Genomic DNA, 19,159 nt, shown 5'->3' on the forward strand with positions numbered 1-19,159 from the left:
TGGACGAGCCGATGAGCCTGCTGGCCTATCCGAGGGGGCGGGGCGTCCCCTGGACAGGAGCTGGGGGGACCTCCCTGACTCTCTGTTATAAACGTGAGTCTGGGGCCAGGCGGCTCATGCACTTTCTGAAAAGAAGTGAAGACCCGAAGACGCTCCTGGTGAGGAGCTGGGCGGGGAAGGGTCCCGGTGGCAGTGGTGGCCGCTGCATTTCCTTCCACGAGGGAGGGACGCGCTTGTAAATCTCAGGGGGACCAGGACGCGCGGCTGCTCTGGGCCCTGTGCCCTCTGGGTCGGGGCCGAGCAACAGAGGCCGGGCCAGCACCCACCCTGCACAGCCCCGTCCCGGGGAAGCTCAGCCGCCTCGGAGTGTCTTCCTGCTCCGCGTGAAGGCTGATATGAGTGGAGCATGTGCTGAATTAAATGTTCTCGGGAAATGTATGCACATACGGCCCCCAGGAAAAGTCCTGTGTGAGAGCGCTGTTTCTCAGACACGCAGGCTCGTGCCTCCCAGGGCAGGAACCCCTCCGTCTAACCAGAGGGTGTTTCTCTGCAGTGAATCAGGACCCCCCTCCCCGCCCCCCCAGCTGCCCTGGAGGTGGACTCACCCGTGTGTGCGGGCCCAGCCATAGCCCGTCACAGCCAGCGGTTCCGGAAGGCGGCATGAGCCTGCGGGGCAAGTCCTAAGAGGTGCTCCAGAGTGAGAATGAGGAAGTGGGTTCCCCAGGCTCCACGGGTGTCGGGTGTCGAGGACACAGAGGAAAAGGCACGGGTTAAAGCAGATCGTGGCCGACGCAGCGTGGCGAGGCTGTGTCCTCGTTTTTCTGTTTCCCCTGATGACCAGGGCCGTGGTGTGAAACGGAAGGCTGCGCCCGCGCCTCTTAGCGTCCACAGCAGCCTCTCTGGTTGGCGACGCGTGCACGCCCTGGGCGCTGGGGCTCGTCCCCGGTCAGGCGGCGGCTGGCGAACGTCCCCCCGTCTGTGACGGGGCTTCGCCTGTGCCCAGGGCTTCGGAGAGGAAAGGCATCCGACCTTGTGAGGTTCACTGTCGTTTTTCCTTAATCAGCTGGGCTCTCGGTGTCCAGGCTAAGAACACTTTGTCGGACTCCTAGGTCCTAGGTCCCCCCCCCGCCAAGTTTGTGGGGTGACATTTTGCAGCGAAATCGGTGATCCGCGTTGGTTTAACCGCGTGTAAGGCTGAGGCCGAGGCGAGGGCACGCAGACGCGGTCCGGAGCCGTCCCCTGTCCCAGCCTCGTTCGAGGGGAGTGCGGGAAGGGTGATCTCTCCTCCATCGGTCACTTCGTCACGTGGGAGGAAAACCACGGCCTGTCTGTGCGGATGTGTCTGTGCGTCTCCGTTCTGCCCCCTTGACCTGCGGGCTGGCTCCTCGGTGGACACCACAGTCGGATCCGCGTAGCTCCTGAGCGATACGACCTGAAACACAGCAGCTGGTTTACTCCTTCGTCCCACTTTATTCTTCTTTTTCAAAATCGTTTGCGCTCCGATCGTTCCTGTCTTCCCGGATATACTCTTGGGAATCCTCAGCTAAGTTCCTGGCCTGTCTACCAACCGTTAAACATTCCGAATGAAAGTATTCAGCGACACGGATGGCGGCGCCCGGGGGAGAGGGGAGACCGGGCCGAGGGACTCATGGTCCACGCGGGATTCTTGTTCCGGTGTCCGTGCCTGGGGCGGCTCAGAGGGGCTGCTCCCCTGGCCCCCGGGTGACGCCGCAGGCCGAGCCGGCCGATGGGATGTGGTCTCGGGGATTCACGCCACGTCCAAGCCCAGCTCACGAGACACGTCCCGTTGGGCCGTCCGTGCTCTGTCCTGCTCCTGATTGGCTGCAGTGAAGGCAGACCCTGGCGTTACCATGGGAGGGACCTCAGGGTGCAGGCTGAGCCTAGACCTACAACCAGGGGCCACAGTGCCATTCCCATCAGGGACACGCCCAGTGGCGGGCGCGATCCCAGCAGGGGGCGTGCAGGAGCAGCCCATCCGGGACTCTCTCTCTGCATTGATGTTTCTCTCTCCCTCCCTCCCCCTTCCTCTCTGAGGTCAACAAATGCAGGAAAGAGAAGGCGCCTGATGGAGAGAGCCGGGCCGACCTCGGTTTGGAGACGGGAGGCTGTTCTCCGGGACCTCACAGCTTCCATTTAGCAGACGGACAGTTCGTCTCCACACGTGAGTGCGGCCATCCGTCTTTCCCGATCTGCACGCGGGCCCTCTAAGTGCTCCAGGGGAATCCCGCACGAGCTTATAAGTAAGTGATGGCGCTTGTTATCGATTAGGGCCCGTGAGCGGAGAGCCCGTCACCGTGATGAAGAAACATGGGCAAGTCCAGTCTCGGGTCAGAGCGCCCACGGAGTCTCAGACAGCCTGCCCCCTTCCCCGGAGAGACGGACTGGCGAGAAACGGCGACCGAGGCCGCGGAGGGCACAGCCGTCGCCGCACAGACCCGGTCCATGCCGCACGGTCAGTGGGGGGAACGCTGCGTGGGCTGCGGGTGGCCCCGGGCACGCAGGCCCTGCACTGGTCGGGGGGCGGCTTCTGCAGCGTTGGTGCCTGGGGCTGTCATGGCACAGAAGTGTTCAGGGTCAGAACTGATGAATTTGAGAAAAAGATAAGCCCTTGGCAATAGTGCTTTGTTGTAGAGAGAAAAAGTAATAGTTCTGCAAACCTGGCTCCGAAGCAGGTACCGCGAGGGAGCTCGGAGAGCCTGGGCAGAGCGTCGGAAGGCGGGGGTGGGGGTGGGGCAGTTCCCTGCCAGCTCAGAGGAGGCTCTCCATCAGAACAGAAGCTGACTGTGCGCACCAAGTGATGTTCCCTCTTCCGAACGGAAAGGGCGCCGTTCCCTGTAACGCGTACGCCAGGGAGGCGGGGGAGGGGCGGCATCTGTGTCTGTCGATGGGACAGAAACTCCGGGGAGGAGGCCGCGCCCTCCCAGAGGCACCGCCTTCGCAGGACTCTGTGCACCTTCATCACGCTGACCTCCGTGTGAGATGCGTGGTCAGTCCGTGCTGGCCTCCCTGTGAGATGCGTGGTCAGTCCGTGCTGGCCTCCCTGTGAGACGCCGCGGTCAGTCCGTGCTGGCCTCCCTGTGAGACGCCACGGTCAGTCCGTGCTGGCCTCCCTGTGAGATGCGTGGTCAGTCCGTGCTGGCCTCCCTGTGAGACGCCGCGGTCAGTCCGTGCTGGCCTCCCTGTGAGACGCCGCGGTCAGTCTGTGCTGGCCTCCCTGTGAGACGCCGCAGTCAGTCCGTGCTGGCCTCCCTGTGAGACGCCGCGGTCAGTCTGTGCTGGCCTCCCTGTGAGACGCCGCAGTCAGTCTGTGCTGGCCTCCCTGTGAGACGCCGCAGTCAGTCCGTGCTGGCCTCCCTGTGAGACGCGTGGTCAGTCCGTGCTGGCCTCCCTGTGAGACGCCGCGGTCAGTCCGTGCTGGCCTCCCTGTGAGACGCCGCAGTCAGTCCGTGCTGGCCTCCCTGTGAGACGCCGCGGTCAGTGCGTGCTGGCCTCCCTGTGAGATGCCGCGGTCAGTCCGTGCTGGCCTCCCTGTGAGACGCCGCGGTCAGTCCGTGCTGGCCTCCCTGTGAGACGCCACGGTCAGTCCGTGCTGGCCTCCCTGTGAGACGCCGCGGTCAGTCCGTGCTGGCCTCCCTGTGAGACACGTGGTCAGTCCGTGCTGGCCTCCCTGTGAGACGCCGCGGTCAGTCCGTGTTGGCCTCCCTGGGAGACGCCGCGGTCAGTCCGTGCTGGCCTCCCTGGGAGACTCCGCGGTCAGTCCGTGCTGGCCTCCCTGTGAGACGTGTGGTCAGTCCGTGCTGGCCTCCCTGTGAGACGTGTGGTCAGTCCGTGCTGGCCTCCCTGGGAGACGCCGCGGTCAGTGCGTGCTGGCCTCCCTGGGAGACGCGTGGTCAGTCCGTGCTGGCCTCCCTGTGAGAAGCCGCGGTCAGTCCGTGCTGGCCTCCCTGTGAGACGCCGCGGTCAGTCCGTGCTGGCCTCCCTGTGAGACGCCGCGGTCAGTCCGTGCTGGCCTCCCTGTGAGACGCCGCGGTCAGTCCGTGCTGGCCTCCCTGTGAGACGCCGCGGTCAGTCCGTGCTGGCCTCCCTGTGAGACGCCGCGGTCAGTCCGTGCTGGCCTCCCTGTGAGACGCCGCGGTCAGTCCGTGCTGGCCTCCCTGTGAGACACGCGGTCAGTCCGTGCTGGCCTCCCTGTGAGACGCCGCGGTCAGTCCGTGCTGGCCTCCCTGTGAGACGCCGCGGTCAGTCCGTGCTGGCCTCCCTGGGAGACGCCGCGGTTGGCCCGGGCCTTACCATGAGCACCAGCGACAGGATAGGATGGTTCTGTCCACCCTGCAGCCCTGTCCGCTCAGACCCTGCAGACCCTTCAGTTCGGGTGGGAAATCCCCGTGCCCGGGGCCCAGCGCGACGCCCAGGTCCTGGCTGAGGGAGTCGAACGCGGGGCCTTCAGTCTTCGGGCCGAACGCATTTGGAGGCAGACTGGGAAGGGTCCCTTCTCCTTTGTGCAGCTCCCCCCCGCCCTCCGGCCCTGCCAGCGAGATAGCTATTGATGTCCACATCTGTGTAGACCTCTAGTCTCCATCACCTATCTCTATCTATCTATCATCTATATATCTATCATCTATCTACACCTACCTACCTATCATCATCTCTATATCTACCTAGGTTTATTTATTTTTATTTTTTAAATACATTTTTTATTGTTGATAGTATTACAGATATCTCCCATTCCCTCCCTCCTCCCCCTCCTCCCCTTCCTCCTAGTCCCATGTCCATGGGCTATGTATATCCTATGTAGTAAAAGGCTAATATGCAAATCGACCAAATGGCAGCACGACTGGTCGCCATGATGCGCACTGACCACCAGAGGGCAGATGCTCACTGCAGGAGCTGCCCCCTGGGGGTCAGTGCGATCCTACAGGGGGAGCGCCGCTCAGCCAGAAGCCAGGCTCACGGCTGGCGAGTGCAGTGGTGATGGTGGGAGCCTCTCCCACCTCCGCAGCACTAAGGATGTCCGACTGCCAGATGTCCAATGGGGAGTGGGCCTAAGTTGTCAGTTGGACATCCCCCAGGGCTCCCGGACTGTGAGAGGGTGCAGGCTGGGCTGAGGAACTGCCCGCCCCCTCAGTACACGAATCGTGTGCACCGGGCCTCTAGTAAGTATGTAAGTTCTTTGGTTCCCCCGGGTTTAGATGTCTATGCAGATTACCTCCATCCAGATGCGTCTCCATCTAGATACCACGATGCAGACTGACCTAAGTGGGATGCCAGACCTAGAGCTACGGGTATCTAGCTCTCGCTCCTTTGTATTGAAAGTTTAAAGTTTTTTTGTGTCTTTCTTCTTCCTCTCTCTCTTTTCCCGTTTAAAGTTGACCTTTTAAGCAGCATGACCTTTTGAAACAGGAAGGATTCCTGATTTTCACTTCGGTTTTGCGAAGGCTGAGATGTATGCGCTTGCCTGTCACACACCATTAGGCGGCTCTGCTCTCTCCCTTCGCCGTCATCCCAAGAGGTGAGCGCGTCAAGGGCAGCCTGATTTATGTGGTGGGAGCCCGCGCCCGCCTCCTTAGCATTTTAATCACGCGGAGGTTGTGGTGCCCGCGTTTCGTTTCTGGAGACATGACCCCGGCCTCCCTCCACGCTGTGATGCGTAATTAAAGAACGGTTTGCCTGCCGGGGTGGAGATGCTGCTTTTTGTTATTTCCGTGTAGGTGTAAGACGCACCCTGAATTCAGAACGTTCAGTGCAAACTATCGTGTAAAAGAGCTCATCAGTGCGTGGCGACTGGGTACACAATGGAATGATTATTTCTGGACAAATTAGCTTAACCAACAATATTATTAGAGTTATTGGTCCCGTTTTCTTTTTTAATTGGTTACTGGATAATTTCAAACCTGTGTGTCTGCCATTCCGTTCTCCGGGGGCGGCCCTGTCTGTGGGTGCCGGAGCCCAGCCGGGAACAGCTCCGCGCTCTGTGATTCCGAGTGGGATGGCCGATGGCGGGTTCCCCCGGAGGGCGCTGTGGGGGGGCCCTGTGGAGGCCCAGGCCAGGGTCGGAGCAGAGGGAGCGGGGAGGAGGCGCTTTCTTCTTGTGGACGGAAGAGCCGCTGGGGTTGGCGAGGGGAGGGCTGACGCGTCCTGAGGATCCATGAGATCCCTGAGACAGGTTGACGGTGTCTGCTGAAGGATTTAGCATTTCTGTGGAGCTTCACATTTGCAAAATATTTCCCATAGATTTCATTCTCTTTTTTAAATAAATATTCTTATTGATTTCAGAGAGAGGAAGAGAGAGGGGGAGAGAGAGACACATCGATGTGAGAGAGGAACATCGATCGATTGGTTGACTCCTGTACACACCCCGACTGTGGATCGAACCCGAAACCTGAGTATGTGCCCTGACTGGGAACCGAACCCGAGACCGGGAAATGAACCCGAGACCTTTCGGTGCATTGGAAAGGTGCTCAACCAAAACGCACACAATACAATAAACAGATCTGCCAGGGCAAAATACAGTGACTTCGAGGTGGGGTTTTATTCTCCTACCATTCTGAAACTGAATTAAAGTTTGCTTATCAGAGAAGCAGGCTAATCAATACAAATTCATTTTAAATATTTCTGCCAGCCAAAGCAATGTTTAGTATTAAATTACATGGGAATCAAATGGTAAATTAAAGAGAGAGACGGGTACCAGAGGCCAGGTAATTGCGTTTATCCGGGAAAAGAGGCCTGCGGGCAGCGTGAATGCGTAAATTAGTTTGCTCATTAAGAACGTATCTCAGAGGAAAGCTATCATTATCGCCTTAATTAGAAGAAAACTGATTTTTTGGAGATATCGAAGCCAAACCACCGTGGAAGGTTTGATGGAAGGGCTGAATTTCTGTACAAAAGAAAGAGATTTGGATAATTGATACCTTGTTGACTTCTCTCGGTACAATCAGAAAGTATATTTGTACATATTTGATTGACAGCAGCTTCTGCGTGTCACCCACCCAGGAGGCTCCTTGACTCAAAGCACGAAGGGCCACCTCCAGGAGCACGTGCACAGGGTGTGGGGTTCCTGGTCGGCCCGGGCCAGGCCACGGGCACAGGAGCAGTCTCCACAGCGGACGTGAGGGACCCAGGGCCTGGCAGCTGCTCTCATTGTTCCCGGGAACCCCCAGGTGGGCTCGGGCTGCCTGTCGCTGTGTCCAGTCACGAAGGCAGGGTTGCATCCTATAAGGCGTTTACTGAGGAGGCCAGCCCACCAAGAAGACAGGGCGCTTACAGGCATCAAATCCTGCCTCCCAGCAGGTGCAGGGGACAGGACTATAAAGGGGAAGGGGCTGGGAATGGACATCAGCTATTGTCCTTAGTCATCAGGCGATGAGATGATGTGGGTGAGATGATGGTGAGGAGATGATGTGGATGAGATGATGTGGATGAGGTTACAATGCTTCAGTCAAGGGGTCAAGCACAGGGTGACAGAGCAGATCCGACGTGGTTGGTGGGCACACAATACGGTGAGCAGGTCCCGCGCCACCTGTTCCCCGCACGGCGAGCTGGAGTCCCCTTCTGGGTGCTTGTCCCATGAAGTTTGAGGAACGAAAACCGTGGGCTAAAAGATTTTAAGCAAAAGTGTGAACACTTACTGCAGGCGTGCTCAAACTCCCGCCCGGGGAGAGGTCCCCAGGTGGGGACCCAGTGAGCCGCGTGGTCTCGGGTTTATCGGAGCTCGCAGCTGCTGTCCATGCCCTTCCTCCCTTTATGTCCCCCGGCTTTCTCCTCATTGGCCGGTGTCCCCCCCCCTCCCTGCCTGGTCTCCGTTCCAAGCTTCAGCGCTCAGCGGGCGCTGCCCCTCCTCCGGGAAGATGAACATCCGGGTGGCTTGGAGCGGCCCGTCCTCACGGATGCGTTCCTTCCCCAGGCAGCCTCCCCTCCCGGCCTCTCCTGCCTCCAGATCAGTGGTTCTCAACCTTCCTAACACAGTTCCTCGTGTTGTGGTGACCCCCAACCATAAAATTGTTTTCGTTGCTACTTCACAACTGTAATGTTGCTACTGTTATGAATCGTCATGTAAATATCTGTGCTTTCCGATGGTCTTAGGCTCTACAGCAGAGAACCGTGTGAAGGAAAGAAGCCACCTGCTGGCCTGACAAGCTCAGGGGAGGCCTGCGTGGCAGTCTTGCAAACTCAGAGACCTAAAGTCACCACAAAAGATGGTCTGAAAATTAAATATTGAACTACAAACAGGTTATAGTGGGCAGTCATGTCCTAGGCCGATATTTTCCCTGACGAAGATCAACTTAGATCTTTCCTGAGCCCATCTGCCTTTTTGCCTCTAAGATAACATATCTGTGAGATGTCTGGGTAACTTGTAACTTCCTCTTTCGCTGGAGCCCCTGGGGCACAACCAAATGTGGTGGGCGCCAGGACAGATGCCTCAAATTCCTTCATTATCATGTTAATTGTTCCTGCACCCACCTAAGTATGTGTCCATCATTTTACTTTTTAGCCAATCCCAGGGGTTTCCCACTGTTTGACTTTATCCCACCTCCTTAATCCGTCACCAATGGATTTCATGTAGCCCACCTATGTCCCTCCTTTGATGGCAATGTATAAATACAGATGTAACCCGCCATTCTTCGGAGCATTATCTCAATTCATTGAGGTTCTGCTTCCCGGCATATGTCGACAGTTTGGCTCAAATAAACTCACTAAAATTCTTTACAGGTTTCAATGGTTTTTTTTTTTGTTAACAGCCCTGACCGGTTTGGCTCAGTGGAGAGAGCATCGGCCTGCGGACTGAAGAGTCCCGGGTTCGATTCCGGTCAAGGGCATGTACCTTGGTTGCGGGCACATCCCCAGTCGGGGGTGTGCAGGAGGCAGCTGATGGATGTTTCTCTCTCAATGATGTTCCTGACTCTCTATCCCTCTCCCTTCCTCTCTGTAAAAAATCAATAAAATATATTAAAAAAAAAATAGATGAAAAACCGCCGTTCTCCAGAGCACTATCCCAGTCCGCTGAGACACTGCTTCCCGGCAGTTGTCTACAATTTGGCTCAAATAAACTCACAAAATTCTTTACAGGTTTGAATGTTTTTATGTTAACACTCTGAATTGGCTTTGGCTTAAAACAATGGCTTTAAAGACAACCGCACAGATAAAATGGGTAACACTCGACCTGTCCCCTAACAAGGAACTGCGACGTCATTGCGTGTCTCCGTGGCTGTGGCTCTAACCTGACTGTTGAAAGGACCCGGATCTCGGGAAGGTCAGGGAGACGTGACCAGGTGACTGGCGTTTCGGCCTTGGAGGCGCTAATGAGCTCAGCTCCCCGAAGGCTCCCGCCTCCCGTTCGTTCCCTTAATGTGGACAAAATTACCACCCTCCGCTCAGAGCGCCATTAGGAAAAGCGCTCCCCACTGACCTTTGCTTCTAAGATTGTGTAAGAGAGAAGCTTCACGTCTCTCCTGCCCCACGGCCGGTGCTCACGCTCGCACAGCGGACAACAGCGAGTTCCTAACGAGGCCCAGCGAGGCGTCTGTGGAGCCGCGTCCGAGTGACCAGGGAGGAAACCGGGGAGTGGGAGCAAAGCTCCGCCGCTCCTCGCTCCATCGTCAGGTGGACGCGGCGGGGACTGCTTCTGTTTTTCGCAGAGACATTTGGAAACTGACCCGGCTGGCCCACTCCCTGTCTCCAGAAAACCAGTCTTGTTTGCCCTTTCCATGTCATTTCCGGGGAGCGCTCCGTGTTCCTGCTGCTCGAATCGTGGCGGAGTGTCTAACCCGAGTCCCCGAGGCGCAGGGAGACCCAGGGGCTCGCCTGGCCCAGGAAAACAGGGTTTGAGTGTGAAGCAACGTTATTACCCAATAAAGACAATAACCATGGAGACGCCCATGTCCTGTCATCTGAAGTGGGATTCCGGTCTTTTCAAAGCAGTTTTGTTTAAGACGGCTGCAGCTCTTTAAAAACAAAAATAGCCACTGTTGGGTTCCAGGAGGGGGGCTACTGAGCGCAGGGGGCAAGGGTTGGGGGAAGATGGGCTGGCCAAATATTAATTTTACAGAGATATCAGCAAACCCAGGAATTGGAGCAAAGCTCTATCCAAGCAACATGTCAAGCAGGCAGTGGACACAGTGTTAGGGTTTGGCGGGCGAGGCTGGCTGTGGAAGAATTCACGACTGAGAGAAGGTAGATGGAGGGAGGGCATTTATTTTACTTTCCCCGGAGGGAAAGGGCTGGTGTATTGCTAGTTAATACCGGACGGGGAGCAAAGAGCAGCCTGCTCTTTGACAGAGTCTGTTGCTAAGCAGCAAGGGAGGGAGGGGAATTCCGCTGTGGTTGAGCAGATACCGGGGTTGTCCAAGTTAGTCTGCAGATGTCCTAAGGAGGTGTCCTATCAGTGCTCCTCCCCAGCCTGAATCACGCTTAGCGCAAAAGTTACAGAGAACTCGAAAAGGGGGAGGCCTGGGTTGAAAGGGATTGGGAAGGTCAGGTCCTCCTACCTGGAGGCTCCGTGGTGTGAGGGGTCAGGGCACATGCCTGAGTCCTGGAAACAGCAGGGAGGAGGGGGATGCAGGAATGCAGCCTTGAGAGTAGCTCATCTTGCAGTTTGGACAGAGGGGCTGTTGGAACCAGAGGGGCCAACCATCTTGGGGTTTCACTGCCAGGGGCTTCTCATAAATTGTGGAAGGCCACAGCAAGGAAAAGAAAAAGACCTTTTTCCTGCCCTTCCACGTAGGATTCTGGAGTGAAAATCTGAGGGACACGAAATTTGAAAAGCCAGTTTAAACGCCCAGGAAAGCTGTGGGCAGACGGGGCTGGAGACGTGCCTCTGGCGCCTGGGTTCTCGGGTGGATCCAACCACAGCCCCAGACGAGAGGCCGCCGGGGCAGCTGCCGTGAGGAGACTTAGGGGTCAGTGATGCGTTTCCTGTACCGACGCCTCACACTTCCTGTGGCACAACACGGTCCGAAGGAGGCGGGAAGCCCGCGTTAGTAGCTGCCTATACGTGTTCCCTTGTAAACGCTAACCCGTGGTACTAACGAATAGAATTAGAACAAGTCGTCCAATAGAGCAGGTCTAGCTCAGCGCCTACTCTCCCAGTGACCCCAGGGGTTAAAGGTCACAGAGGCAGGTCCTGGGCCTGTGCCGCTCCGGGCAGCTGCCCCGGGCGCCTGCTGCCGACCTCCAGGCCGGCCGGGTCTGCACGGCTCTGCGTCTGCCGCTCCGCACACCCAGCGTGGGTGATCGCCGCCCCGCACAGCCAGCCGCCCCTGGGAGCGCACACGTGAGAAGCCCCGGCATTGATTTACTTTGGCCAAAGAGAAGGAAAATGTCCCTGTTTGAACTCCCTCTTCCAGTGCGTGAATTTGGGGGCTGCGTTCTGATCACCACAGTTGCTGTGTTTGTGGGTGCATTTTCCTCTGAGAATAACGTCATGTTAGAAGCGAGCGAGTGGTGTTTTGGGGGGGCGGGGGTAAGATAAGACTTTCACACTAACTTTTCAAACCTCTTACACCGCCTCTGGGGGGAAGGGTTGCCGGAATGTTTGCTGGGAAGAGGTCCTACCACTTGCTCATAGAGTAAGGTGACCAGATCGTCCCGCTTTTGGCGGGACACAACCGATTTTTAACAATTTGTCCCGCGTCCCACGGTGTTTTAAAAAAGTCCCTATTTTTGGAAAGATAAATAGGGACTTTTTAAAAACGCTGTGGGACGCGGGACAAATTGTTAAAAATCGGTTTTGTCCCGCCAAAAGCGGGACGATCTGGTCACCTTATCATAGAGGCAACGAAGCCATTGGTCACGTGACTGTGCTTATAACACGTTTAACACCCACAATTTCAAGAAAGATCCCAGCCCGCCAGAGTGCTCAGTGGTTGAGCATTGACCCGTCCACCAGTTGGTTACGGTTCGGTTCCCAGTCAGGGCACATGCCTGGGTGGTGGGCTCGATGCCCAGCCGGGGGGCGGGGGGCATGCAGGAGGCAGCCAATTGGTGTTTCTATCTCTCTCTCCCCTCCCCTCTCTCTAAAATGAATAAAAACCCGTTAACAATCCCAGAAATGAAAAAGCGCCCCACACAATCACCGGCCTACTGAACGGTTTACGAGGCTAAAGTTACAGGAGCTGAGCCAGTTTTTTCAAATCGGCATCTGTCAGAGCAGCCGCCTGCCTCTGACCCAGGTGAGTTCCATGACATCCCCGGACTCAGGTGACGGAGGCGGGGGCAGTCCTCCCATCCCCCGCGGGGCCTCTGCACGGGGTCTGCTCACCCCCCTGCTCTCCTCTCCTCTCTCGGCGTCACATCACTGACATCACTGACGGAGCGGCGCGGTTTACCCGGAGCTGTTCACGGAAAACCTCCACGCGCAGCCGCGTCCCCCTCTGCTTCCTCCCGCCTGCTGGCTGAACTTCCACTGGGGGGGCGCCGCCCGCAGGGAGTGCTGGCCGAGGGCGAGAGGGCGCTGCTGGGAGGCCTCTGTGTGTTTTGGAAAGACCTCCAGGCGGTACCCGGAAGGCAGCTCTTTGCTCCTGAGCCCCCAGCGGTGCCAGTGGAACGCGGACTCAGCCGGGCGCCCTCACTTCTCTGGAGCCCTGGTCTCCACCAGGGACTGAGGGGGCTCTGGGAGGGGGGCTCCCACACAGCTCTTGTGGGGACACCGCTCCTGCCTGAGCAGCGACCGAGCCCCAGCGTCCCCCAGGGCCCTGCCTTCTCTCGCTGCCAGGCACCCACCGCCCCCGGAGGTTGGCCAGCGTCGGGGGCTGGCTGCATCAGGCCACACAGGGGGTGTCGGCCAGCGTGGGGGGCTGGCTGCATCAGGCCACACAGGGGGTGTCGGCCAGCGTGGGGGGCTGGCTGCATCAGGCCACACAGGGGGTGTCGGACAGCGTGGGGGGCTGGCTGGATCGGGCCGCACAGGGGATGTCGGGGCAGCGTGGGGGGCTGGCTGCATCAGGCCACACAGGGGGTGTGGGCCAGCGTGGGGGGCTGGCTGCATCGGGCCACACAGGGGGTGTCGGCCAGCGTGGGGGGCTGGCTGGATCGGGCCGCACAGGGGGTGTCGGGGCCTTCGGGCTGCGTGTGAACACGGCAGGATTGGAGCCGCGGAGCAGAGGCCGGGGTGAACACGGCAGGATTGGAGGAAGGGGTCCCTGGGTGAGAAAGGGGTCCCTGGCTCATTTTGACGTTCCAGACAGGCCCTCGCACTCAGAGCCCGGTGGAGGTGGAGAGTCAGTCACCCAGGGAATGCGGCCCTGCCTCCCCTTCACAGCCCAGCGAGGTGCAGCTGGCTCAGCGGCCACTCGGGCTCGCAGCTGGGAGTGGAGCGGTTCCTGAAGGGGGTGCCTGGGTGGGAAGTCAGCACTTCTGGCCTCGGGCTACGGGAGGGAGGGACTTTTTCATCGCTCTGGCTTCCTCCTGCTGTGAGGGGCATCTCACTCCTTCGTGAGGGGCAGAGGAGGGGGTGGGAGTCGGTGGGATTTATTGGGCTCTATTTTGCCCGGGGGTCCAGCAGAGTAGGGAACGGGGGTCCAGAAGGTTCCTCGAGCGGCGGGGAAGGGAAAGGAGAAAGGACTAGCCCACGGATGCTCTCAGGGACCTGCTCCCTGGTCCCAGACCGAGAGCTAAGGAAGGGCCGCCCGCACGGGGAGCCGGACAGAGAGCCCGGGGGGGCCGGGGCCTCCCGGACCCCGAGGCAGGTGGGGCTCAGGAGGGGGGGGACTGAAAGGGGCGTTCCTGTTTTGTTCTTACAGAACCACTGTTTGCCAACACGCCGTGTTAACATGGCATCTTTGTTCTTTCAAATATCACATGGAAAGGTTACGCTGTGGCTCGTGACACGTTTTATTTGTGAAGATTAAGCCATGTTATTTTTCATCGTAAAGTTTGATAGAAGGGTAATTTTCCTGGCTTTTAGCCGCTCTAAATCACAATTGGTCAAGTGGATGGAAGTATAATTTAGTGAAATAAAACGCGGCTCTGCGGCCTGACAGCCGCCGTGAATGCTGCGTCTTTAATGCTGTCAGTTAGGGGGGTTCAGAGATTCATGGGGGGCTAACGTCTCCTCAGACACACGCAGCCGGGCAGCATGCGAATTGCCACAGGGACGGACAGGCCCCGGGACACGCGGAGTCCCCGCTGGCCGCGTGCTGGCCCTTGTTCCATTGCTTCACCCCTAATTCCAGCCCGAATCGCAGACCCTCAGAGGCGAAGGCACCGCAGGGACCCTCCATCGGGCCTCCTCACCACGAAGCGCCCTGCAGCTCCCGGTGGCGGCTCACACAGAAGGCACAGAGCCCAGCAGCACCCCACCTCCCCCAGGAAACCCACGGACACGGGTACTTGCACCCCAAGGGACGCATCAGGAAATACTGGACGTAACCCCGCCTCACAGCAGACAGGAGCTCAGAAGATGCGACTCACAGCGTGAATGTTCTGTGCAGGGAGGACACCAGGCAATCCGCTGCCCTGACACCCAGGGACCCCTTCCCCACCCAGGGACCCCTTCCCACCCACGGACCCCCTTCCTCACCCAGGGACCCCTTCCCCACCCAGGGACCCCTTCCCCACACAGGGACCCCCTTCCTCACCGAGGGACCCCCTTCCCCACCTAGGGACCCCCTTCCTCACCCAGGGACCCCTTCCCCACCCAGGGACCCCCTTCCCCACCCAGGGACCCCTTCCCCACCCAGGGACCCCTTCCCCACCCAGGGACCCCCTTCCTCACCCAGGGACCCCTTCCCCACCCAGGGACCCCCTTCCCCACCCAGGGACCCCTTCCCACCCACGGACCCCTTCTCACCCAGGGACCCCCTTCCTCACCCAGGGACCCCCTTCCCCACCCAGGGACCCCCTTCCCCACCCAGGGACCCCTTCCCCACCCAGGGACCCCCTTCCCCATCTAGGGACCCCTTCCCCACCCAGGGACCCCCTTCCCCACCCAGGGACCCCTTCCCCACCCAGGGACCCCCTTCCCCACCCAGGGACCCCCTTCCTCACCCAGGGACCCCCTTCCCCACCCAGGGACCCCCTTCCCCACCCAGGGACCCCTTCCCCACCCAGGGACCCCCTTCCCCATCTAGGGACCCCTTCCCCACCCAGGGACCCCCTTCCCCACCCAGGGACCCCTTCCTCACCCAGGGACCCCTTCCCCACCCAGGGACCCCTTCCCCACCCAGGGACCCCTTCCCCACCCAGGGATCCCCTTCCCCACCCAGGGATCCCCTTCCCCACCCAGGGACCCCTTCCTCACCCAGGGACCCCTTCCCCACCCAGGGACCCCATTCTTACCCAGGGACCCCCTTCCCCACCCAGGGACCCCTTCCCCACCCAGGGACCCCCTTCCCCACCGAGGGATCCCCTTCCTCACCCAGGGACCCCTTCCCCACCCAGGGACCCCCTTCCCCACCTAGGGATCCCCTTCCTCACCCAGGGACCCCTTCCCCACTCAGGGACCCCTTCCCCACCCAGGGACCCCCTTCCCCACCTAGGGATCCCCTTCCCCACCCAGGGACCCCTTCCCCACCCAGGGACCCCTTCCCCACCCAGGGACCCCTTCCCCACACAGGGACCCCTTCCCCACCTAGGGATCCCCCTTCCCCACCCAGGGACCCCCTTCCTCACCCAGGGACCCCCTTCCTCACCCAGGGACCCCTTCCCCACCCAGGGACCCCTTCCCCACCCAGGGATCCCTTCCTCACCCAGGGACCCCTTCCCCACCCAGGGACCCCTTCTCACCCAGGGACCCCTCCCCACCCAGGGACCCCTTCCCCACCCAGGGATCCCTTCCCCACCCAGGGACCCCTTCCCCACCCAGGGACCCCCTTCCCCACCCAGGGACCCCTTCCCCACCCAGGGACCCCCTTCCTCACCCAGGGACCCCTTCCCCACCCAGGGACCCCCTTCCTCACCCAGGGACCCCTTCCCCACCCAGGGACCCCCTTCCCCACCCAGGGACCCCCTTCCTCACCCAGGGACCCCCTTCCCCACCCACGGACCCCTTCCCACCCAGGGACCCCCTTCCCCACACAGGGACCCCTTCCCCACCCAGGGATCCCCTTCCTCACCCAGGGACCCCTTCCCCACCCAGGGATCCCCCTTCCCCACCCAGGGACCCCCTTCCCCACCCAGGGACCCCCTTCCCCACCCAGGGACCCCTTCCCCACCCAGGGACCCCATCCCCACCCAGGGACCCCCTTCCCCACCCAGGGACCCCCTTCCCCACCCAGGGACCCCTTCTCACCCAGGGACCCCTTCCCCACCCAGGGACCCCTTCCCCACCCAGGGACCCCCTTCCCCACCCAGGGACCCCCTTCCCCACCCAGGGACCCCTTCTCACCCAGGGACCCCTTCCCCACCCAGGGACCCCCTTCCCCACCTAGGGACCCCATTCCCCACCCAGGGACCCCCTTCCCCACCCAGGGACCCCTTTCCCACCCAGGGACCCCCTTCCCCACCTAGGGACCCCATTCCCCACCCAGGGACCCCCTTCCCCACCCAGGGACCCCCTTCCCCACCCAGGGACCCCTTCCCCACCCAGGGACCCCTTCCCCACCCAGGGACCCCCTTATCACCCAGGGACCCCCTTCCTCACCCAGGGACCCCTTCCCCACCCAGGGACCCCATTCTTACCCAGGGACCCCCTTCCCCACCCAGGGACCCCTTCCCCACCCAGGGACCCCCTTCCCCACCCAGGGACCCCTTCCCCACCCAGGGACCCCTTCCCCACCCAGGGATCCCCCTTCCCCACCCAGGGACCCCTTCCCCACCCAGGGATCCCCCATCCCCACCCAGGGACCCCTTCTCACCCAGGGACCCCTTCCCCACCCAGGGACCCCCTTCTCACCCAGGGACCCCCTTCCTCACCCAGGGACCCCCTTCTCACCCAGGGACCCCCTTCCTCACCCAGGGACCCCCTTCCTCACCCAGGGACAGAGGGGAATCAGAACAAGTATACAAATTAACCCCAACCAAGATGGCTGCCACCACAGAGAACAGGAGGGAGGCCTGGGTTTCCCCAGCAATGGAGGAAGCCAAGTTTTCTACACACCTGGCCGGCCAAGGCCTCCACTCAAGGATACAAAGTTTCAATTATAGAAGTTAAATCCCCCCCCAAAATGGTGGCAGCCCCGGAGCTGTGGAGAGCAGGCTAGGGTTGCCCCCAGCAACAGAGGAAGCCAAGCTTTCCACCTGCCCTGGCCTGCCCAGGCCTCCGCTCCAGGCTACAAGGTTTCAATTATAGAAGGTAAACAAATCCAAACAGAAATAGCTGCTGCCATGGAGCGAGCAGAAGGCTTGGCTTTGCTCCAGGCTACAAAGTTTCAATAGTAGAAGATAAATATATCCCAGATACCAGGGCCTTTGCTTGGGTTGCCAGGGGGCGAGGCCGGCCTGCAAACCACCACAGGCCCCTCGCCCAGGCCGCCCCATGCCTCAAGGGAACCCCCACCCTGATCCGGGACAACCTTCAGGGCAAACCAGCTGGCCCCCACCAGTGCACCAGGCCTCTATCCTATCTAATAAAAGAGTAATATGCAGCTTGACCATCACTCCAACCCACAAGATCAAGATAGTTGCCTCCATGTGGTCAAAGATCCTGCCCCCATGTGGACACAAGATGGCCACCACAATATGGCCATGCTGTTCCATATGGCTCTGTGCTGTTCCAGGCGGCTCCATGCTGTTCCAGGCGGCTCCATGCTGTTCCATATGGCTCCGTGCTGTTCCAGGCGGCTCCGTGCTGTTCCAGGCGGCTCCATGCTGTTCCAGGCGGCTCCATGCTGTTCCATATGGCTCCGTGCTGTTCCAGGCGGCTCTGTGCTGTTCCAGGCGGCTCCATGCTGTTCCAGGCGGCTCCATGCTGTTCCAGGCGGCTCCATGCTGTTCCAGGCGGCTCCGTGCTGTTCCATATGGCTCCGTGCTGTTCCAGGCGGCTCCGTGCTGTTCCAGGCGGCTCCATGCTGTTCCAGGCGGCTCCGTGCTGTTCCATATGGCTCCGTGCTGTTCCAGGCGGCTCCATGCTGTTCCAGGCGGCTCCATGCTGTTCCAGGCGGCTCCGTGCTGTTCCAGGCGGCTCCGTGCTGTTCCATATGGCTCCGTGCTGTTCCAGGCGGCTCCGTGCTGTTCCAGGCGGCTCCATGCTGTTCCAGGCGGCTCCGTGCTGTTCCAGGCGGCTCCATGCTGTTCCAGGCGGCTCCATGCTGTTCCAGGCGGCTCCATGCTGTTCCATATGGCTCCGTGCTGTTCCAGGCGGCTCCATGCTGTTCCAGGCGGCTCCGTGCTGTTCCAGGCGGCTCCGTGCTGTTCCAGGCGGCTCCATGCTGTTCCAGGCGGCTCCATGCTGTTCCAGGCGGCTCTGTGCTGTTCCAGGCGGCTCCATGCTGTTCCAGGCGGCTCCATGCTGTTCCAGGCGGCTCCATGCTGTTTCACGCTGAGAAGCATTATTACTGTGTGCACGCAGCTCAGGTTTACGGGGAGAAATGTTTTGACTCAGAAAGAGTACAGCTTTCGATGACTCCAGCATTCTATAAGCATGTAGTTAGACAAAATTATAAACGAACGCCAATGACCTCATCTGCTCACTGTAAGAGCTGCGAAGGACGTTTAGGAATAAAAAAAAAGTGCTGCCAGAGGAGCTGGGGCATGGGCCGGCTTCCAGGACCCCCCTTTCCCCCCTCTCCCCCCTCCCCCCTGTTCATGACCACTGCCTCCCGCTCTGCTTCGGCCTCGCCCACGGCTCGCTGTTGGACGGACGCCCCGCTGGAATCGCTAAGTCACGTGTGTGGAGAGTGTAACAGAAAATGGAATTTCCGAAACGGCAGTAATCCAGAAATACCGAGACAAACGAGGGAAAGGCTTAGGAGGTCCCAGTGCAACTTTAAAAGAAAACCTCTTTGAAACCGCCCTCGGCTAAGCGGCCGCTGTATCCCGCCGGCCTCCCGGGAGTGGGGGGAGGAGAGCCGCCCAGATGTCCCCGGGGAGATAAGGAGATCTGGGCGGCCTGTTCCAGCCGGGGAAGGCAGTGTGCTTAATGCTCCCTCGAAAATGCATGTTATCGCTGAGCAAGGGGTTAGCGCTGTGAGACACCGCTGACGTTTGGGGGAATGATTTCTATGTGGAACCCATGGCAACAAGGGAAGAGTCCTCTGCGCTCCTGTCC

At 59.9% G+C, this 19,159-nt stretch overlaps 1 protein-coding gene across 1 annotated transcript in view; it reads right to left on the reverse strand.

Moving 5' to 3' along the window:
• The window catches only part of LOC129149989 (putative protein FAM47C), a 39,663-nt gene extending 21,244 nt beyond the window's left edge, over positions 1–18,419 (reverse strand). The window contains exon 1 of the mRNA XM_054719947.1: positions 17,629–18,419. Within this exon, the coding sequence (XP_054575922.1) occupies positions 17,629–18,419 (791 nt within the window). The remainder of the gene's footprint in view (positions 1–17,628) is intronic.
• Between the last annotated feature and the right edge of the window lie 740 nt (positions 18,420–19,159).

The sequence above is a fragment of the Eptesicus fuscus genome, chromosome 8 (genome assembly GCF_027574615.1).
Source record: "Eptesicus fuscus isolate TK198812 chromosome 8, DD_ASM_mEF_20220401, whole genome shotgun sequence".
Classification (NCBI taxonomy): domain Eukaryota; kingdom Metazoa; phylum Chordata; class Mammalia; order Chiroptera; family Vespertilionidae; genus Eptesicus; species Eptesicus fuscus.